This window comes from Emydura macquarii, unplaced genomic scaffold (assembly GCF_026122565.2).
Source record: "Emydura macquarii macquarii isolate MOO-44397 ecotype Brisbane River unplaced genomic scaffold, CSIRO-AGI_Emac_v2 contig_3517, whole genome shotgun sequence".
NCBI lineage: Eukaryota > Metazoa > Chordata > Testudines > Chelidae > Emydura > Emydura macquarii.
Genome location: NW_027133654.1, coordinates 4793720 through 4817384, shown reverse-complemented (window position 1 = coordinate 4817384; position 23665 = coordinate 4793720). Strand labels below are relative to the sequence as shown.

The 23665-nt window shown below is 44.7% G+C and overlaps 1 protein-coding gene across 1 annotated transcript; it reads right to left on the bottom strand.

Moving 5' to 3' along the window:
- Nucleotides 1-16853: 16853 nt before the first annotated feature.
- Nucleotides 16854-21055, bottom strand: IRF2BP2 (interferon regulatory factor 2 binding protein 2). Its single transcript, XM_067535841.1, has 2 exons — nucleotides 19505-21055; nucleotides 16854-18914 (listed from the first exon to the last, which is right to left on the bottom strand). The coding sequence occupies exons 1-2, from the start codon at nucleotides 20487-20489 to the stop codon at nucleotides 18199-18201; spliced, it is 1701 nt and encodes a 566-aa protein (XP_067391942.1). The 5' UTR covers nucleotides 20490-21055; the 3' UTR covers nucleotides 16854-18198.
- Between the last annotated feature and the right edge of the window lie 2610 nt (nucleotides 21056-23665).

The following is a 23665-nucleotide window of genomic DNA, read 5'->3' as shown; positions in this document are numbered from 1 at the left end:
GAACCCCTCGATATCGTCAAGGAGTGGTAAGTCGGGCAGCTCGTCAGGGAAGTCGGCATAGGGCAGTTTCTCCAGCTCCGGCCTGGTCAGGGCCCTCACCTCGTTGGCGGACTCTGGCAACTCCTCCAGGTCCTGGCCCGATTGGACCCCTGAGTCCTCTGGGGTGCTTGGCTCGGGGGGGCCCACTGGCCAATCACTTGCCAGCACCCGGGTCCCAGGCTGCAGGCAGCTCTGGAGAGCAGGGAGAGATGTCCTTCCCCTCCGGGAGCTTGTCCTGGACTGAGCTCCTGGGCCTTCCTTTTATACTTCCTGTCCTCCCCCCTGACTTTCAGACAGGCAGTCTCTGGCTCCACCCTGCCAGGCTCAGCCTGTTCCTCCCTGTCAGTTTCAGAGGGAGGCCACACCCATTCCCTACACCAAGATATAAAGCAATGGAGAATGCAGCCCACAAAGTCCTGCCTTACCAACTCACTGCCACCATTTAAGAGTCACTGCATCTTGGGAGCCATTTTTAAAGCAATTCTCAGGGGGGATTTTGCATATAAGGGAAAGGCAGTAAGGAAAGTGAATAAAGAGTGCAATAGACAGAGGTAAACTAAAGGCTGTGAATGGTGTGTATGTAGATGGGCAGGTTGAGAAGAGCAGGACAGAGAATTTAATGAGGAGATGCAGGAGTGCTAATGATCATTAGGAACTGGGATGGATTATGGAGAATGCTTGGATGTGTTGGTACCCAACCCCATACTACTGTCGGAGAATGGGGACTGAGGTGAAGGATCCCAAGACACTTGCCAAGAAAGTCTTGAGAAAGTTTATCCAAAGTGAAGGCTGGTCTTCCATATTGTCTCACACCAAGCTCAGGGGAGAGTGTTGTGATTAGCTTTTTATATCGAAGAACTTTTTAGAATCTTAGGTCTGGTCTACACTGAAAAACAACATTGGCAGAGCTATATCATCCAAGGGTATGAAAAAAACCACTCCCTGACCAATGTAGGTATGCTGACATAGCTGCATCAACACTGGGAGTTATGTCGAGATAGCTAACTGCGTTCAGGGAGGCGGTGTTACTACACTGACAGAAAAATCTCTTCTGTTGGTGTAGGCTGTGCCTACACTATGGTGCTGTGCTGATATAGCCATGCCACTATAGTCTCCATAACGCAGACATACCCAAGAGAACTGAGATGGAGGGAATCCAAAGCTGACTGCGAGGAATTACGTTTTCTGTTCCCCTTCCCTGCCTACCCCGAGAGGGCTGGGCATAAGAATGGCCATAGCGGGTCAGACCAATGGTCCATCTAGCTCAGTATCCTGTCTTCTGACAGTGGCCAATGCCAGGTGCTTCAGAGGGAATGAACAGAACAGGTAATCATCAAGTGATGACTTGTCAGTTGACAGATTTTTTCCCCATGGACATTTGCTGTAATTACAATCCTTTTTAATTTCAGACTGTTTGCATTTACTTCTAGAAAACAGAGACGATGCTAAGACAGTTGCAAAATATTGTTCCTTCTAGCTGCCTGAAGCTGTTTTTGTACTTCTGTACGTGTCCTGGTTACTACATATTTGACAAGGCCCTTTTTTCCTGTGTGGTGGGAAATGACAACCACCAATTGAAGATCAAGACCATCTGGCGATTGTACCTTTCTGGAAGGGGGGGCTTCCTCTCCACTATCCTTTTCCATCCTCTTTCCCTCTCTCTATTCCATAGTTTGTTATACTCCCTTGTTGCAGCTTGCCTTAATTTAGATTGTGAGCTCTTTAAAGTGGATAGCCAATTTATGCTAGAGTTTGCAGAACACCTATCACCATGGTACCTGTCTGGATCTTTTGTCATTACATCACATGCAGCGTATGGGAAGAGGACTTCCTTCTCTTCCAATGTCTCTGACGAGACACATGAGCAGCGACAAGGAAAAGCAGAAAAAAAATTATGTTTGTTCATATAACATCTCTCCATGATTGCTGTTGGTATCCTGTAGCTCCAGGAAAGCAAATATAAGGATTAGTGCTCCCAAGAATAGAATTAGGAGATAGCACACAAGGCTAATGCAATGCTGTCTCTGCTGGTGGTTTGTAAAGGGACAGAAGTTCTAGGAAGCTTACAGTCATCATTACTTCCTCCACCCAGGGCAGTGAGTGGCTTATATTACTACAATGCTCCAAATCCCATTTTAAGTCCTCCCTGAGAGAGTAAATATAGTTTGTGAAATGGCTATCTTTAGAACACTGTCTAGTCTACTAAGATGGACCTTTCTCTATGATCTCTTGCTAAGACTAGACTGCTTCTTTCGCTTGTTTGCTTACTTTTGCCTGCAGCCCTCAGAGAAAGAAAAATACAACAGGAGATAAAATGGCCTTGTGGTTCAGAGAGAGAATACTCAGGAGACCTGCTTTCCATTTTTGAGTCGGCCATACCCTTCCTGGGTCGAGTCATTTGGTCTTTGAGCTTCAGTTTCTCCATCTGTAAAAAGGGCTTTGTAATATTCACCTAGCTCACTGGGGTCTTGTGTGGTTCACACATTACAGTTTGAAAAATACTCCAAGTTCCTTAGATAGAAGTGCAGCACTTTTCAATCAACTTTTTTTAAACAAGGTTTTTAAATAAGGTTTCTCAAATTCAGAGGATTATTACAGTGTGGGAAAGGAAAAAAAAATGGAAGCAGATGTTCTGTGAGATCAGAAGTGACCCTGAAGGTGTACATTCTCCAAAAGCACAGGCCTCTGAAATGTAAGCTAGAGGCAGTGGCTAATGTAGATTTAAACAAGAGAGGTAGTTCTTACCATACCAGCTAAGGAGGGAGGAGCTGTGGGGAGCACTGCTCTCCTACCACCAGGTAACCACCAATCCTACCTGCCTTACTAAAGGAGAATCTCCTTTAGCTTTCGGCACTACAGGGCATATGCCAATTAGTTGTACAGTTCTGATTCTAACGTTTTGCGTGTATATTTGGATGTGGAAATCAGTAACTTAGGGCCTATTTCTGACAATGGATACAGAGTGTAGCTACATGAGTATCCAAAGGCACAACTAGGCCCTTTGAGGGGTGAAGTATATGCACTCTTAAAAATTAAGCACAGTGGACCAAATTCTCTTCCCATCTACATGGATACAACTCCTATAATCTTCACTGGGAGTTGCATGCATTTAAAAGAGCCAAAATCTCCTGTCACTAAGTTTATGGCCTCCGATATTATTATTGTTATATAGATAAATATGCATGATGTAACACCACTACAACCACCAGTAGGCAATCCTCTCTCTCGAGTAAACATGTCAAAGTATTCCCCTGCAATTGCCATTATAACTCTGTTTGACCTTTAAAGGCCCACTTCTACTACGAAATTGATTTTTACTGGTCTCGAGTGGTTGATTAGGACAGATTTCACCGTCTATCAGAAGAGAAGCCAAACTGCTCTGTCTCCAGCACACGAGCTTTACCCTTGTGATGGACAGCTCCATTGTACCTGGGGAGTGGAGATGTCAACTATGGTCCTCCCGCTGAAGCTTCAGCCTTCTTTTAGGTATCCTGAGCCCAGACTACAGAGTGTCTTTAAGGAATATAAGGACCAAAAATAAATAAATAAATAAATCCATATTTAAGTATAAGGAATATAAGGACCAAAAATAAATAAATAAATAAATCCATATTTAAATAGATGTTCTATCGGACACCAGTATAAAGTAGAGGACAAGTTTGATGTGCTTATGGTAGCCTGTGTTGCCAGGAGTGAAAGGCTCTCATTACATCCTGCTCCTTTAAGTCAAAAAAAAATTTTTTTGACTCCAAATTTACACTGCTACAAGAGCAGAATAGGGACACACATATTCACATGGCTTAACCAGCAACCTAGAAGACCGGAGGTTCCTTTGTACAAGCACCAAAAAAACTGATCTGAACCTTCGAGCTTAATCAGGCTAGAATTCTCAGAAGACCAGATTTTCATGTGAGATCTTCATTATTTTTTATTTCCTTTTGGTCTGAGAACAACAGGAGGGTAGGTTCTCCCACAGTGTTTCAGGACTTTGGGGGGTTTCGACAAAAACCAGGAAGGGCACTGGTATATAATGACCCACCCCACCCAAAAAGTTAACCATATTTTTATGACCTTCAGAAGCAAGTGGTGGGGCAACAGTTTTTCTCTTGTCCATCTCCTAGCTACTTTGGTACAGAGAGATGATTAATAAAAAATAATAAAATAAAGAAAGCTTGAGGTATTTACTAGAGATGAGCAAATAATTTCCAGCAAGTTATTTTAGATGTATTTCACTTTTTTCTGTTGGCAGATAGACTGTTTCCTCTGATTTATTAGGTATTTAAAGTTATTTGCCAAATTATTTCTACAAATAGTTCTTGGTGTAGAGAGCTCAAGTTTCAGAAACTGAACAGTGTTAATTGAGTCACATGGACCATCCTGTTATTTCTGCTCCCTGATTGGATGGGTGTTACTCTGTGAATCAGGGTTCCAGTGGGAATGCTCACCTTTACAAGTTAGACATTCACTTTGCCTGGATAATCTCTAATATTTGCTTAAAATTTGCTGCTTCTGCAAATGATATGGAATGATACTTCTCTAGAATATGGAGAGAAAATGAACACCAGAGAGATGTGAATGCAGGCAAAGAGAATTCAATGTTTATTTCAGTGATTATTTATGGAAAACAATTAGTTATTCACAGACCTAGTTATCACAGTGGAATTTGGTTTTATTAACTGCTCCTTCTTGTGACTGTTCAGCTACATGAAATAGTAATTAAGTTTACTTGTCATTTGCAACATTGATAAGAATGTGGCTATTCATTTGCGATGCAACTCAGTCACCAAGTGTGTTCCAGCTCGTGGCAGGTTATTGTTATACAGTGGGTCAGAGTCTGATCTCATTTACACCAGCCCTCATCAGGAATTTCATGACTGAAGCAAATGCATAAGAGAGGAGAATCTTATTTTGCCTACATTAGTTGCTGAATTACTTAATACACCACCCGCATTGCCTATGCACATCGTGCATGGTTGTCATTCCCTGATATTACACGCTAACAACATAACCTTTTCACTGCTAATTTTCAAACAAACACTTCCCTGCAGTGTCTTGTTTATCTAAGTGAAGCCCCATCTCTCCAATAAAAAGCCATAGGTGATTGGTGGAGCACAAAGCTCAGCTGAGACTCAGAAATAATGAAAGAGGGAAGATTACAGAGAGATAGTTAATGGCCACAGCTGCTACTGTAAGCTTCGCTCTCACAGGCTCCACTTAGTATGAGAGGCATCATGTTGCAGATACTTCTCTTGTGCCGCTATATACAGCGTCACTGGGGAACTCTCCAGAAAAAGAACAGCATAGTTTCGGTGCTGTCTGCCAAACTGAGAAAACCAATCATGCTCTTTAACAAGACGACCCTGCGCACACACGCACACACACACACACACGCACACTTTCCTCCCCACTACTGAAGAAAGTCTCTGCCAAGCTTCTAAAGGCCAGATTCTGATCTCAGGTACACCACTGTCAATCTACAGCCACTCTAATAAAGCAGATTATGTTACACTAGCATAACCAAGATCAAATCAAACCCAGTGACTTACTGTTGCGATACCAGGAACTAGGACATACAGGTGCACAGGGAGATACTGTGGTACAAAGATACCTAGTCACAGCCAGGAGAAATTCTACCTATGTTTTGGAGAATGGTAAAGAATCCTGCACTAGCTCAGAATCAGAAAGGGAACAAGAGGAGGAGAGGCTCTGTTTTTGAACACAAACCAGCCTGCTGCAGAGGGTTAATTCCAATGACTCTCCCTCTCTTGGCAACAACTAAGGAAGATTTGGTTCAAATCTGCCCACTGTTAGTTAGCTAGCAAATTGGAAAAAAAAATTCAACATCTGCATGCCAAATATACCGCATATAGCTGTATGCGTGCCACTGCTGAGCCATCTGCAGATGCAACATAGTTGGTGCTTTCCGCAGAATGAGTTCGAAGGGGGAATATTTAAGTTGTGGTTTTCTCTCTCTTTGCATTTCCTCTCATTCTCTTTATCTTTATCTTTAAAAGAAAGAGGGAAATGCATAACTTTATCCAAGTGGAAGAGGATGCAGCTTACCTCTCTGATGGCAGGTGTGCAATCATGCCTCAGTTTTCCTAATGGAAACTTTCTTCCCAGGGCTGGTAGGGCAATTTAGCCTTCTAATCAAATCAATAGACTCCCCACCCTCCTCCAAAAAAGTTCCCTGCCTAGACTCTGTGTGACCATTACATTCTTCCCCTGTGGCTGAAGGGGACTCCTCATCTCTCCTTATATCAGGGACCAACCAATCCTTGGCACTCCTAGGTCACTAGACCTCTCAGAGACCTCTCTCTCAGTTGCAAGCTTTTACCACTACCCACGGCAGTGCCAGAGGGAAGCCCAGGCCCTCCCTCTATTGCAGGTGCCCAGTCTTGGACTCCTATACTATGGAACAGCAGTCTGCCTTCAACCCCAAACTGCCTAGCACTCTGATTCCTAGGGTCACTTCTATTTAGGCCTTCTCCCCAGCCTCTTCCAGCAGTCTATCCCCCCACCCTTCATTCCCAGCTTCCCTCTGTGTGGGGATCACAGTGGTCATACTCCAGAACTCTTGCTATTACTCTTCCTCAGCTATCCTCCTAGCCCATCTCAGACAATTTCAGCTAAGCCCCAGTCTCCTTTCCCAAATCCCTCTCAACCAAGAGCCATCTAGGAGAGCATCCTCAGCCAGCTCTCTCCCCCACTGAGAGCAGAAAGCTCTTTATATCCTATTGGCCCCTTCCCAGCAGGCTTAGCCATAGCCAACAATCACTCAATCAAGGAGGAAAAATCAGGCACAGATGGGAGTAGGGGCCTGGACTCCTTTAACAGGCCCAGTCATCCTGTGACGTTAAGCAGTTTTCGGATGCTCTCTAACTAAAAGAAGAGTAAAATATGTTTAAACCATTTGCCTCTGCACAGAGAACACTTCCATTTTTCAACCTGATGGGATTAAAACAAAGGCAATAACAGACTTTCAACATGGGGTATGCGAAGGAAGAAGCAAGTCATCGTGGACAAGCAGTTCTACGGGCACTCTAGCTAAAATCATCTGCACAGACCGCTTTGAGGAATCCCTCCTCTGTTAATCACCAATATATTCATGCATGCAATTGCATACTGTAACAGCGCTGATGCTCATACCAGATGTGGGGCATTAGCCTGCCTTCCACTATTAGATGCAAAGAGGATAAAAGTGGGCCTTTGGGCAGAAATGGCCCAAAATCTGTCAGAGGGAAGGGGAGGCTAAGAGACGTTGCACATTCCTCCCATTGTCCTCTGGAAGCCCCTCTCCACAAATACTATACTGTTGTGGCTTTGTGGGTTTAAGGGTTACGGCTGAGTAGACAGTGAGCACAGCTGAAAGACAGCCACTCTATGTACTAGCATCCCTTGGCAAATCTATTAGGAGACACCTGCAACTCTTAATGCTGACTGCCAATGTTAATTTCCATGGTTTCTGCTCTGTGCTATTAGCCAGAAGCTACATTTGCCATAGTATACACCATGTTGATGGGTATGATGTGCATTGTATTAATATAATGTACACATATGGGTTGGGAAGTGAGGTTAACTGAATGTATTATGCTCTCCCCACAATTCTGTTCACCCATGTCAAGTATCCCATCTGAAGTCAGCTATGGCATTAGAAAATAGGAAGCCTGTCAAAGCTAAGGTGCATGAATGGGGGGGTCCTAGCACAGGTTGGGATATATGTCTCCACCCAACTGCTTTGGAATGCTGTAGCATGCAAAAGAGAGATAAGAATGATACAGAACAGCAGCAAGTTAAGGAACTATTATGAACGGGTGGGTTGGATTTTAGTGACCTGTAATGAGTTTCCTCTTGTTAAGAAACAATACTATTTGCAATGGTATCAATGCACATGCATGGCAGAGAGATGCAAACATTGGCTGCATTTCAAGTTGTTAAAATGAATCTGACTGATTTAGTTTGTGTTTTCGGATTTGAAAAAAAACCCATCACTGATCAAACATGGAGCACCAGGTCAAACTCTTATGTCTGCTCTGGTTCCATTCTCTGTCAGCTTCTAAGTGCACTAGGAGTAATGAAGCACACCTCAACCGACAAATTCAAACCATTTCCCTTTGCCAACCAATCTGCTTCCCAATCCTGTACTAACACCACTTTCCTATACCTTCTGGATACTTCAAAAGGATACAGTAACAGTATAAATGAATTTTAAAAAGCTGTCCCAGCCCTAAAACACTGTTACAAATTGAATGATATTCCAACACAGAGATCTGCAAGTTCTTTAAACATAATAGTGCTTCTCAGTAGGGCCTTGTTTATGTTCATGTTATTTAGGAACAAGGATAGTATTTTCAGGGTAAATTCATTTTAAAAAATCATTACAAACACCTTGAATGTACATTTCTAAATTTGGTTTAAACATGATTTTTACTTGAATTTCTTGATCATTTCTCCAAAGAACTAAAAGGCTGATCCAACTTCCATCAAAGGTAATGGGAGTCTTTTCAGTGACTTCAGTAGGCTTTGTATCAGGGCCCACAATGAGAATTGAAAAGCAATAGCCAGCATCAGCATCTTCATCCAGAGAGCTATGCAGCATCCTGCTATTCTGAAAAGCAGTACAGAGATGGAATGCTCCAGTGACTGAATTTAGGGTGGAAGGACGTTAACCCCTAAAAAGTAACCACATGCTCCATAATTTTGATTTCATGTTTTCACCCCTATTTTTTCAGCCAGCAATGGTGAGAAGTCAGGATATGGCAACTTACACCCTTTCCTTGTTCAGGCAGGGAAAGTCTGCTTCTTCTGATTCTGACACAGCCTGAAACAAACAACATTTAGTCTACATAATTAATATTAGATAGCAATGATAATAATGAAGTATAAATTGTTAAAATGTATTTATGAATAAATAATAATGCAATGTTGGTAATACATTCAACTGCAACACATATTTGTAAGAACAGGATTTCTTATACATTAATTATAACAGGACAGACTGGGCATTAAAAATGTGGCTGATCGTGCACATCTCGGCCCTGATCCTACAAACACTTTCGCATGTGAGTAATTTTACATGCGTGAACAGGCCCATTTAAATCATTGACTGCAACTGTTTGCAGGATGGGACACAACTTGGGTCAGTCATAGAAGTAACTGCAAAAATAAACTTTTAACCAAGCACAGAACAATTTAATTCTAAGAAGTTGTGCTTCACATTTTTACCTGAATAAAGAACTTGCTTTAGCATTGTTTTGCTTTTTTAAACCCATTTCAAAGAGAAAATAGAACTGAAATAATCCTGTCTCTATTTGATAAATATTATTTTGTTTAAATTTAGTCTTAAACTACCTTAACTATATCTAAAGAGGACTTATTAATTATTTGGTTTATCTAATCTTGTTTGATTAGTCTACACCACGTCTGTTGGAATAGTTCTGAAACTATTGAGATCTAGTGAATTCACGGGTAGCATGACCAACGGCAGGTCTATACTTACAATGCTGCATCAGCACAGCTGCACCGCTATAGCACTTCAGCGAAGACAGTCCTGTGCAGATGGGAGAGCCTCTGATCACACCTACTGGATCAGGCCCTGCTGGCAAAATATGCAGAAGAGCTCCTATATTCCCCCAGTTCATGGATCACTCTGAGGCTCAGGAGGAAACAGGCATCTGGGCACTTAGCGAGGCAGCAGTGTGTATGCTCAGAAGCAGAAACATAGGTGCCCAGGGATCTTGCACAGCAAAAATTTAGGCACCAAGTGACTTCAGGTGGTAGCCAAGCAAGAGATTTGCAAATTGCAGTGAAGGCAAGCCTAAGCCTGGGGCTAGGGGTCTAAGTACCTCTGTGAATCTGGACCTTCAAATTTAAGAAGTGAACCATAATATAGTTGTTCGAACAGGGGTGTAGGAATTAGAAGCACCATCTTCCATTCTGGGTCCTGCCACTGACTTTCTATGTGACCTTTGGCAAGTCACTTAACCTCTCTGTGCCTCAATTTCCTCATCTGTAAAATGGGAACAACATTGTTTACCTGCCTCACATGGATGGTGGAAGATTAGTTCATGTTTGCAAAGCACTGGAAGATTCTCTCATTAAAGATGGAACAAAAGTGCAAAGTATTATTTTATGATTAAGGATTTTGCATTGTTTTAATAATAATTCATTGTACTTACAGCACTCTTTACATTTTGAAAGTGTTGTACAAGCAATAAATAAGGGCTTATCTACACCTGGTGTTTTTCCTGATAGTCCCCTAAATCAAGAACAAGTCCCTGTATAGACAAGCCCAAAATGATCCTCCCAACTGAGTTGACTACTTACATTTCAAGGAAATAGAGGACAACTGAATAATCAACATGGGACAGCACCTTTATAAGGAATCCACTTCACAATTATTTACTGGGGGTGCAAAGCAATAAATAAATAAAGGAATTTGTAACACAGCATACAATCCCTTGTATGAATACTACTTGAAAACATAGTATTTAGCTGATCAAATGCTTCTTAATAATTCTTAGTTAAAGGTCACAAGACCTGAAGCACAACCTAAAGGACAACCCTTAAAATACAAGATAGTATATCATATTACTCACAACCCTACCCTGAGGTGAATGACCTACTGAAGGCCACACACCACAAATCAGAGCCAGAGCCAGGATTAGACTCCAGGAATTCCTGGCTCCCAGTTCATTAGACCATGCTGCCTTTGGGAGATGACTTTTAAAACAGTCTTCAAAATCAACCCAAGCATGAGCAAAATTTCCTCCAAACACGTGTGAGCAGACAGGGATTACCCTGCAATTTAGTCTGCACTGAAAGATCTGCCTGCTCCTCACTAAGAGCATTTGTGAGGGTGCCACGCGTTTGATCTTTCTTAAGTTGTGCAAGGCTGGATTCTCCCTCCCCCCCTAGAAGAAGCGGCAGCACTAGCAGCCGTTTACTATATTTGGTTCAGCACGAGGTGACCCGTCCAGATAAAGAGCTGCAGTCAACACACATGAATTCCTTTCTTGGTGCGGCTGAGGGAGATTAACATCACCTTCCCACTGGGTTGCTCGCTCTAATTATAGCTATCACAGGCGGCCTGTGTGCGCTGCAGTTCCCTTTGCTGCCGGCGCTGGAGAGTCAAGGAGGGGGTGGGGGAAAGGGAGCTCTACTCTGCTCTCTCAGCCGCGCAAGCCAGCACACACACAGGCAGCTTAGTTCCGGGGCCTGCGGCTGTTCCTCCTCCCCATGCGCAGACTGCATTGCTACAGTACACGCTGATGATGACCCAGCGCTTTGCTATTGTTATTGCATTGCAGATTGCACCACAGGGCAAGGGCTGTGCACACTGACTGTACGAACTCCCGCGTTCGGCAGGGGACTCCCTCCTCCCGGATTCATGTGTCAGGCACGTCTCTGACCCTCTTCTGTGATGGGAGGAGGCGGTTTGGCGGGATCTCTCTCTTTGTAAATTGCACCTCCCTGGTCCTCTCCTCCTCAGTCATGCCCAGCCTGTGATACAGCATTGGTGAGCTAGTGCTTTCCTATTGCACAACACGGGAGGACGAAATCCCAGCCAGCGTGAGCCCCACTGAAGTCACGTGGAGTTTTCCCTTCGATTGCAAAAGGTTCAGGACTTAGCCTCTAGCGCTGTGCAATTGCATACAAGGGAGAAAGCAAGCAACTGATGTGGGAGGGGTCATGGCATAAGACTCACAGGATTGAATTTGTGAAACAGGAAAGGGACTTAGTTTGTCTTGACAAACCCTGATCAGTGGCAGTGAACGTGAGTAGATTGCAGCTCAACTGCTTTGCCTAGGAAGTTAATTACTCACGACACAACCCCATTAATGAAGTTTACACTTGTGAACATACCAATAGGACGCTGCTGATTGCGGTAGATACTGTACAACCACTGCGCTGAATGCTACTGTAATTAAAAACCAAAGTGAAGGATATAACCAGTGCGATGATTAAACAAGGTGCAAGTTCCCCCTACACCCTTCTTTCCTTCCCCTTCAGAGAGACACTCAAACAAGACTTGAAAGTTAGGCAAGGCAGGGTTACATTTTAGCACCTTGGATTGTGAAATAAATCTGGGTCAAAGAGGCATCAAGAACAATTAACAGAATTACAGAGATCTGTAGAGGGGAAAGCCAGGGTGGATGAAGATCAACAGTGGGTAATTCCATGATCCAAGAGCAGCTGCTTCCTCAGCTCAGATCTATCATTAAGCAGCACGTTTGTGTTGTAGGTCCCTCAGGTAAGGCTCCTGCTACTGTTGCCTACAGTAAACAGAAAGGCTCCAAACTGGCTCCAGGGCACAGCCTTTTACTCCAGGCCTATGCACACACCACTCCATCATTCTCCCCTCCACACACACTCTGCCTCTAAATCAGGGGTTCTCAAACTGGGGGTTGTGGTTATCATCAGAGGGGTTACAAGCTGTCAGCCCACAAGCATGCCAGTTAGGGTGGCATGGGGTCATCACAGCCTGAAATGTTTGCAAAGGGGGTCCCAGCAAAAAAAAGTTTGAGAACCTCTGCCCTAAAGTAATCTCTTCCAATGCACAGTAGAAACTGACTCCACTTAAATCATGCATGGAAAGGAGTAAAACCATCAACAGGAGACCTGCTTTTGAGGAACTGTGGTATCTCCCCACTCAGATAGGGCCCTATAATGCTAGTTCTAAAAGATTTAACTTGAGAGGCATGAGCCATGTAAAGAGCAGAGATCCAAATGCTGTCTGAAGTGCAGCAATTTCATTAGAAACCATGGCATTTTCTGTCTGTAAGTGAGAGCACAACCTAGCCCTGGGATTTTAAGGGTATTTTGTGCTATAGAGGGAAGTAGCTAGGATTCCTTCTGGGGCCCAGTTTTCCCACATCAGTGCAACAAATCCTCCCTAGTTTTTCCTGTTTGCCTTTGATCCTGTCTTGTTCTACCACATGTATGAAAATACTCAGCACTGGTAAACACCACTGTACACATCCCCCTCCTCTCCCATTTACTTCCATTGTGTAACTCAGGTGTACAATGTTATTTACAGCAATTTGGTAACATACAAATTAAATATGAAACAAGATACTGTAGCCCTGGCCCAAGTGGCAGACACTGTTGTATTGTATTTTTCTGTATGTTGTGTTTAAGTATAAATTAATCTATTACTACTTTGCAATGCTCATGCATTAATATGATAAACTTTTAAAGATAGTGAATGGTAGAAGCAAGATTGCAAGTAATAAATTGTGATAAAAGGAACATAGCTTGCAGCTTTTCTATACACTCACCTGGTATCATGATTCTTCTTTGTAGGGGACTTTGACCGTTCTACTGGAATAAATCTTCCCAAGCTGACTCAATAAAAACTGTTCTTCAACTACAGAAAGAGGAGTTAAGAGAGGCAATGCCCATACTGGACTATGTAAATTCAGTTATTGGAACAATGGATGTTGTGCTTTGTAAGCTCCCACTCCAGCCACGCAGACCAGTTTATGCAAGTTTTGTAGAAATGATTTTCTGAAGTGTATTTAGGATCTTCTAAAAACACTAGGGCTGCATGCCCCCCTTTTTCTTCCTTTTAAAAAGCAAACATTTTCATACCATTTCAGCTCAATTTCATGTGTGTGAAAAAGATGATTAACAGTTTAACAGTGGACTTAATACTGAATTTGTACAGAGTGCATCTCCATGTAGCCTGGACAAAGGCAGTGAATGAGTTAACCCCGCCGCCCTAGCTCCAGAAAGCCTGGAATGATGAAATGGGTAAATATGTATTCCATTCATCTGTTAGCACAACCTGACCTTGCTGTGTAACAGAGGAAAGGCGTGTCTTCTCAATCTCTCCCATTGAACAAAAGGCAAGCAAATGACTCAGGCCTTCCATGGCCTCCATGTGATTGAACATTATCTGAATGATCCCACCTCTTGGTTTAGGAATTAGGAAGAGAAACATTTTACACATTACTAGCCAAATAAAATTAATCTATAAATTGTTCGGCGGCACTTTCTTTGGGGTCTGCCACACAGATAATATGAAACAAAAAGTGTGAAAACACAGCTCCGGCTTGTCTATTAATGTCAGTGCAGATTTTTTTTTTTTTTTTTTAACTAGTCCAACTAACTCTGCTTTAATTTATGGTTTGGATGAATGTAATGGTAAAAAGTAACCAGCAAGAGTGTTATATGGAGCCCCAGTCACAAGTCGTGGATAAGAAAAACTGCTTTTGCAACCTTCAAGTTGCATCTTCTAAAATAAACCCTTCGTCCTGAATGCCCAGCTCTCCACTTAGCACTCCTTACTCTGGCTAAATGTTGACAGAAGTAACTTCAGTTTTATCTTTAAGTGCAGGATTTAGGACCTGACACAATCAAAAGATTTACTTTTAAAGTGCTTAATTTGTAAAGTATCAAGTCTATTCCTTCCATCTTTTTTTTATTTAAATAGGGACATTTTTATACATTATTCCATGGTAGCTTAAGTTTTACTGCACCACAGTGTAAATGTTACTAGAGAATGTGCTACAAGTACCTTAACTATTGCTACAATCCATGGCCTGTGGATGTAGTTAATATTGTGTTTGCCATCCTCATGTCTGGACATTTTTAATAAAGGATTCCAGCCAACCTAGAATACAGACAAATAGCCAATCCTGCTCTCCTTCCTGGCAAGAGAAATCCCACTGAAATCAGTGGAACATTGTTGCTGTTATCCCTGTTAGCAGGGAAAGTGGGATCTGGCCCAAGTGCAGAAGGAAAGGATCCAGGGGTTCTGTTGACATAATAAACCACTAGAGAGCACTCTCAAATGTATTTATACCCTTTTCATAAGTGCAAGTTCATAAAACACATGGTTGCCATAGCCTGGTTTACAGCATGTCTCTTTAAAAGGAAGAGGGCTCCAAAACATACCAGGTTTTCTGAGGCCACTACAAAGGCCGTCATAGTCTCTCTTATACCACTTTACTTTACCACCCACTAGGCGCTCCAATGAACAATGCTCGGCCATAATATAAAAACCAAGGATAAAAGGACAGGGCTCTTACCCTTTTGCCCATTTGCCCTCTACTCTTCTTGGAGGGAGGAATTTTATTTTCCCAATTGACAGTTCGTTCTGCCCTTTCCATGTATGTTTCAGCTCTCTTGTCCCTACTTTTTGCTTCCCTACATGCTACTAGGGTCAAAAGGCCATATTTTTTTTAAAAATCCTGTTGAATTTGCCACTCCATCATTGCACTTCAATGGTTGTAGCTTTTCAGTTTTAATTTTTTTTTTTAATATATATATATAAAAAAAAAAACCACCACAAGAAGTGCTTAAAGTTCCTAATATTTTATTTAATGCCAAAGATAAAAAATAATAGGTAAAAATAGTAATGTGTTAGTTTAGCAGCTATAAACAACAAAAGCATAGTGCAGGTGATATTCCAGTAAAAAGTAAAAACTTTAAAGAGTAATTGAAGTGAGATTTGAGAATCACACATTCTTCATTAAAACATTTACTTTATTACTACACAAACTATCACCTTTAAAAAAGTTTTAAAAGATTAACAGTAGCACTGTTGCAGCTAAAGAACTTTTTAAAAAAGCTCTGTAGCCAAGAAAACAGTAAATTGGTTCAGTAAATAAAATGATCACTGTGATGTCATACCTCAGCAAGCAACAAAATAGACATGCTTAGTTCAACTGAAGTTTGAGAAATGCAAAAAAACCTTACTGATTTCAAGCACTTTTTAGTAATAATGAAATGTCATTATGTAGATTAGAATCAGTTGAGATTTCAGGACTAGAAGTCAGAGCAGGTATAGTAACTTTTTGACATTTCTTTTCCACCTGTCTTGTCTATGTACCATCAACTAGTACAACAAGGCCTGAGAATTCCAACCTTTTGAACTACTTTAAAGAAGAGATCCAAAGATATTGCTGGTCTGCAACATATTGGCACACTTCCTCCAGATAAAAGGTTAAGTGAAAGGCCTCCTGGAAGAGCCACACAAATGCCAGTCAGACCAGAAAGCAGGATATGCTTGAATAGCAGGAAAAGTTACCCTCCCACCTCACCTCTAGGTGCTCAAAGTTGGACAGTTGGCCAACACAGCAGAGCAATCCTTTCATGCAGTTATTAGCAGGGATATCACTTTACCAAAAACATAAGCACTCCATACTATGAGGTATTATGTCAAGTAACTCTGAAGAACTTGTTACCATCAGCTTGAAATCCAATTTTTTTTTTAATAAAGTGCCTAAATACACATTTACACAGACCATAGTGTGTTCCAAAGAATCCTTTACAGATGTATATATGTGCATTTTTTCCAACTTGTCTGAATGTTTACATAAGACACCAGTCTGGACTATAGGTATAATTTTAAAGCGTAATATTGACTCAATGAATTGGTTTACCATGCAATTCTGTATTTAATATTACATTGACCTGTAATAAGGAACATAATGTTAGTGGTGTGCTCACTGAAACACTTAATAAAAAAATGACTGTGCATGTGCAGTTCTGATTTTCAAATATTAATGACCATTTTAAAAAAATCTGCTGAAAAAGATCTACTCTGCATTAAATAGCAGTCTAAATATTATCACAACAGTTGATTAAAAAGCATCCCAAACTGTTAAAGTTAGTTGAACAGATTTTTTTTTCCTAAAAATTTGAAAAATTTGTATTATTTGCCCCAGGGATGAGAACTCGTAGCCATGTTTCTGCTCAGAACAATTGCTTATGACCAAGTTAAACACACCTAAACATAAGGGTTTAATACTGCAGCAGTGTTGCTAATGAACTAAACAGCACAAAAACAGCACTAGAAGACTTAACCATTTCTAGTAATTATTTATTGATTAAAAAAATCTGCTTGCTGATGCAGAAGCTTGATCAAAAGAAATGACTTTACAAAGAGTACTCCAAAGTAGTTAAAAAGGTGGGACATGCCCATTTTGTGAAACCCTAATTGCTTTCATTCCACCAGTTTATTTTTCCATTTTCAGAAAAGTAGTATTAGGTTTGTTTTAAAACACATGTAATAGAGATATTATAGGTTTCCTCCACCCACATTTGGGTTGTCACTGATATGCCCGAAGGCAATCCTGGCAGCACCTCAGTCACTTCTCTCATTGTACCATCTTGTACCTGCCACTACTTGGAAACATGATGTAAGAGATAGTAACAATACCAACAGTATTATAAGTAACTGATAAGCAAACTCAAAGTCCACCTGCACTATGCAAATTAAAAAGAAAAACAACTTTAGTTTTTCCCAAGCATAGTTAAATAGTATGAGAGTGGAGCTAAAAGAGCTATGGGTCTTTAAAGATGGCAGTGCTACACTGGTGTATATACCAGTAGAGTAATTAAGTTTATTACCAAAATTCTGCATTAACATTATGTAATCAATGAATAAATGCAGTTCTGTAATCTTACAACCAATCACGTGAACTGTGGTCAACATTGCCTTTTAGAAAAAAAAAAAAAAATAGCAAACAACCCAGAAATCCCTAACTCAGCAGTGCTTCTCAGACATCTCAACATCCTACTATGAAGGCAACTTCCTTCTAGAGTGGAATTGGACTCAACCTAGAAAATTTGCTATTGCAACAAGAGAACAATGTTTCAGAAAGGAACCACTTGTGCTTTCTAATATTCACCTGCCATTGGGCTGTAATGGTGACATCCCATTTCACTCTATCAATCTTTTTCCCCCACTACCATTTCATATCAAATCTGCACGCATCCAGCTTGACTCTGAGCAAGGCCCAAGAATAAGGAATCACAGACAGTAAGGCGATCTTTACAATATCAGAAAATGTATTTGGCATTTTAAAAAGAAACAAGTGCATACAAATACAGCTAGAAGCATTTCTGGTTTGCCAAGTGCTCTCTAAAAAAAGCAGCGCAAGTCACAGCCTACATTGAACAGTAACTGTCACCAAGGAAGCACAACAAATAGTTGCTATAACAAAAAGAGGAAATGCCTTTAAGTACATACCTTTTGTCTTCAAAAAAATATAGAAACACAATGTATTCAAAAAATCAAAATTATACAGCCATGTTTTATGAAGTCTACATTTCCCTTGTCTTGGAGATATATATATATTTATAGATATATACACAATTCAAGCAGTTTTAGTTACGGGCGATGCTGGGTTGTGAAACTGGAAAAAGTCACGAGTCTCTCTCTTTTTTCACTTTCACATCTCCTGCAAGAATGGTTGCAATCTCCCCCTGCATGAAGGCCCAAGGGACATTGGAGCCCACCAGAGGGCATTTCTCCCCACTGGGACAATACACCTCGCCACTAGCTCCTTGCTGTTTGATGCTTTGTCTGGAACAAGGGAAGCAGAACTTGTGGGAAGGGACCGAGGGGCACTGAACAAAATGGGTGTCTTCCAAGCGCTCGTGGCACAGGGTGCAGCACAAGGGGACACTGGCTGCTAGAGATGAGTCCGGGAGGCTGGCAGGGTGCACCGGCTCCAATCCCCCAGCAGTGTTTGTCCCCTGACTTGGCACCTCCCTGCTTGGACCCAGCCTTCTTTGGTTCATAGAGGATGGAGAGGGCGGGCTGTTGCTATTCCTCCTGGTGGTGGAGTGAACTTGGTTGGCATCTTTGGAGGAGTGGTTGCCTCCTGCATTGTCTGCTACTAAAATGAGTGCAGCCATAGGGGACTGACCATTCTGGGCTGCTTCAGGTGGTGTGGTCCGGTTGGAATGAGGGGAAGCAGTTGGTGGTGGGGGGGACATGAACGGTGTAGCAGTCATGGACATTTTCATTCCCTCTGAAGAGGTTGGCAACCATGGCTGTGACTCTCCATTGATCTTAGGAGGTCCAGCTTCACCTTCTGGTTCTGGTGAAGGCTTCCTCTTCCTCGCTGCCCGAGCCCCTAGAAATGCAAAGGGATAGGGAGGAGAAATGTGTAAGGGAAAAAAAACCCCAACAAACCAGTAATAAGCAATCCGATTAATGGAGCCATAAGGGAGTTACAGCTACACAAATCAAGCTTGGAAAGGATTCCATTTTAAATGTATACACAGCCACTGCGGTGCACACAAATACCAATTATGTGACGTATGCAAATACACACACACAACGTGGCACGCATCCAAAGCATGTGTGTATTCTACACAACGTGTGGACCGGTGCGCGCACACAACCACCACTTGGCAGGCAGGCAACCTGCAAAAGCACCTACCTAACACACATGCAGGGCGGGCTGTGCCGTGCTGCTAGCAGGCTCAAAGGTGACTGACTGGTGCCTTCACTGCAGCTCCTGTGGCGAGGATGGCCCAGGGAGGGAAAGCCCTCGCCCTGTCAGCGTCTAGCAGCCAGCCCTGACTCATAGCTCTCTGTTATGCTGCTTCAGCACATGAACACGTTGCCACCTAAGCAACGGTGCCGCGTTAGGCACCAGGAAGTGGGAGTTGGGCAGCCGGGGTTTGCTCAGGGGGGCCCGCCACCCTCCTTCCCCCTCACCTGCTTTGGCCACGGCCCCGTTGCTCTCGTACCCCAGCAGCCTGCTCCCCGCCGCCATGCCAGACTCCTTCTTGAACTTGCTCTCGAAGGGCACCGCGTGGCCCCCGTGCTGGTGCAGCGCCAGCAGCGTGTCCCGCACCGTCTTGGGCTTGCCCAGCCACTCCTGCTCCCCGCCGCCCGCTCCCCCGCGGCCCTTGCTCTCGGCCCCCAGCTCCTCCGCCGAGCCCCGCGGCTGCTTCTCCTTGCCCTCGTGCTCGCCCGCGCCGGCGCTGCTGCTGCTGCTGGAGGAGACCGAGCCGGGCCGCTTATGCACCAGCTCCCCGGGCGGCGGCGGCTGCTGCTGCTGGGCGACAGAGACCTGCATGGGGGCAGGCGCCCCGGAGATGGCGGCCAGCGAGGCGGCGGCCGCCCGGCTGCTGATGCTGATGGCCGCGGGCAAGGAGGCTCCGTTCATCAGCGGCACCAGGGTGGGCGGCACCGTGTGTGTCCGCCGGGGGTTCGGGCTCTGCCGGTTCAGCTCGGGCGGCTCCTCGGGCTTGGGGAACCCGTTGGGCACCAGGATCCCGTTCACCTGCCGGCTGCCCCCGTACTCGGCTCCCAGCCGGGGCGGCGGCCGCTCGGAGGAGGAGGGGGCGGCCGCCAGCGGGTAGCGCTCCAGGGGCTGCGGCGGGGGCCGGGGCACCGCGTCGGCAGCCACCGCCGTGTGGTTGAGCTGCTGCTGCTGCACCAGGACCTCCTTAGCGCTGAGCTGCGGCTGCTTGGCGTGGGGCGGCGGCGGGGCCCGGCCCTCCTGGAAGCCGTGAGCCCGCTTGAGCTGCCGCGCCGTGTCGATGACGAACTCCACCCGGTCGGCCCCCTCGTAGTTGACGCAGCCCCGGCAGACGGGCTCGGTGAAGTCCCAGATCATGGCCCAGGGCATGCGGGGCAGGTCGCACAGGTAGCACGACTGCCTGCGGGAAGCAGCCGCCACCGCCGCGGACGACATGTCCCAGCCCAGGGGCAGCGAGCGCCCCCCGCCTCCTCCAGCAACCGGAGACCAAACGGGCAGGCGCCGGCGCCGCAGCTGCCGCAGGATCTTCCGCCGATTGCCCGCCCCTCCTGCAAACAAGCGGCTCCCAGGCACACAAGCCTCCCGGGCTGGAATCACTAGGACGCGGGCAAGCGCATAGCCCCGACGCCGCACACTCGGCTGCCTACTCCAGGGCGCTGCTCACTCCGCCTGCCCCGCTCGCTCACTACTACAGCGCTGCTGCTACCCGGGCGCTCGCGCTGGGGCGGGGACTCCAGCAGCAGCAGCCGCCGCCTGTTCTGCTCCAGTGACTCGATTCTTCGACAGTGCCTCGAAGCGCCTGCGCGCTGGGTGCCCTCTCCTCCGGCCGCCTGCTGCTGGTGCTGCTCATTGAACTTCTGCCAGGAGTCCCAAGACAACAACAAGAGCGGCAAGAATAGCCAGCTCCCTCCTAGTCAGCAGAGGGCGGGGGAGAGAATGGCAAGGGCTCGCACATGTGAATGGGATGGAAAACCGGGGTCTTGTGGGCTGTGAGGTCCTTCTTTAGCTCCTTTCCCCCAACTTCTTGGCAGCCTGGGTAGCCTTTAGGAAGTGCTTTGAGGATGTACGTGCTAAATATGTCGGGCAGGATCGGAAAAGAACCTTTTGTATGTAACAAAAGTGTTTTGCTTTAAAAATAAAAAGAAACGATGCCACCACCTTCCTTGATTAAAAAAAATATAGGCTGAATTTAGTTTGATGGTCGATTTCTGGCTGGAATTTAATCTCATCCTTGTTCGAATCCTGCCGCTGACGCCGCCTCGCTCTGTGACCTTGGGGAAAACATGCCGGGCCTGATCCCTTCGACTTCACAACTTTCATCGACTCTCCCAACTTTCCCCCTCTGTTAAAATACCCACCACCCCAGGGTTTGCGAGGATTAGTTAATAATCTGTGCACAGCACCTTGGAGATGGAAACCGCTAAGTAATGTGATTTCCATATACATTTATAAGAATTGTTTTTGCATTGCTTTACGTCCAGGTGGAAAGGGACCATTTTAAATACAAATATTACTTCTCCTTCCTAGATATTAAACATCTGTTTCATTGGGTTAGGAAATGGGACATTCTAGGTTTCCTGTCATTTATAGCCACAAACCATCCATTCTCTAGTGCAGATCTGCAAAGAGCACACACCGAGTAAGTAAACACAATCTCCCTCCTCCCCAACCTGCGGACATTTTTTTCCCCTTCCTTCTTCCGCACTAACAATTCCAAAACAGCTCGTCTGACAATTGCATCCAATCAAAAGGAGAAAGGGGATGCTGTTCTGTTCATCATCCGTCATTTGCACATGCTCACTCGGCCCAGAAGTAGTCTGCATATATAGCGTTGTGGACTGTGAATGATTGTGCAGAGTAAACAAAGTGGAAGCTGTGCCCTCAAACTCTTGCTTTGGGTCACCATTCCCACAGCGCTGCTCTGTGCTGAGTTATGTAGGTTACAAAGGGAGGGATGGAGGAAGCTGAGGTCTGACGTCCGCATTTTGTTTCAGGGCTGCTGCTGCGCTCTGCGCGCAGACTCAGTCAGGGACGTGACTCTATGCAATTGGCACTTGAGACCTTATTAAACGAAATGCACATTCCAGGAACAGGCTGAGAGAGAGAGAGAGAAACTACAGCCAGCACCGCCGATGCCCCGTCACAGCTCTAAGTACCGCCCCCCTTGCTGCTATTTCTGGGCTCCAAAAGTTCCCTCCCACTGCCACCAGGCTTAACTTTTACTTAACGTAGCAAGAGCAGCGTGTACAGTACACACAGGAATGGGTGTAAGAGCGGCATTCTATACTGTAGTACTCTCTCCCTTGCATTGATAGCCCGCTCAGGCTTTTGTTACTCAGGCGTATTGCTCTCCATTAAGTGAGACCCGGCTGACATGAGGCTGATTTGCCACTGCAGACCATGTTGCTGTTGGGGGTATTTATATGCTGCCCTGGAACCGATCTGTTACTGCAGATCCGACTGGCAAGCGGCATTTGCAGATCCTTGTTGTCCTGGGGTTGACTTGTAATTACAGACGCAGCTGGGCATTTTGATGGCTTGTCATTTACAGCCTACGTACAAAAGACGTAGCATGGTTACAGGATATTTTTATGTAGCTAATTAGTGTGATGTCATCCAAAAAAAAAAAGTAAATTGATATAATGTCCTTGCCCTATTTGCCAGCGAATGCTTTCATACAACAGCAGGGTTCAGCTAGGGAATTGATCTCCTCCAGCCTCCAGCCCAGTTTCATTATCTGTCAACTTTTCGCTCCATTTTTTTTTTCGAGAAACAAACGCCCTAGGCCGATGGCTCTCAACACCTCCTCCCCTCCCCCCGCACCTTTCTTCTTTGGACCGGAATGAGCTGGCTAATGGCTATGTTGGAAGAGGAGAGTGTAATTTATATGATCTCCCCTCCTGGATTGGCACGGGGAGGAGGCGAGAGAACTCCTGCTAACGTTTCTACCTTGTTGCTGTTGAAAGTGCCAGGTGCCTTGAAAGGGTTTTGTTTATTTGTTTTTAAAAAAACAAAACAAAACGCGGGGGACGGACGGAAGAGGGGAGAAATAAACCACCCTCGGAGAAACAATTGTGTTGCTCTTATGTCACATGAAAAAAACCTGTTCTAAAATTATATAGAGGACATTTAATCCCAAATTTTAATGTTTTTACATGCAAGCGCCGCATGATTCTCCTCTGGGGGATTTCCAGAAACGGTACTACTCGCTAATGCGGTTTATGACAGAGCCATTCCCCCCCCCCCCTTCTCCCCGCGATTATACACACACACCAGTGCAACCGGTGTTGATGCAAAAACCCCTTCCCCCCACACCAGTGCAATAGATAGAACGGCCGCCCCCCATCTCCGTACACACCGTGGAAGAACCCTGGGTAATACTAGCCCTCTTCCCTCCTCCCCCCAACTCCCGCAACCAGTTGCAACCCTGATAGAGCATATCCCCACACATGCCGCTTGCCCCCGCGGGTAATGCAAGGCAATCTGTCCCTTCCGCGCACTCAAGGGTTAATGAGTTCCTCGCTCTTAGATCATTCCCGAATGAAACAAGAGTAATGTAAATAAACACCCCCTTCCACATTCACTCAGACCAAACCTTGCCCTTTTTGGGG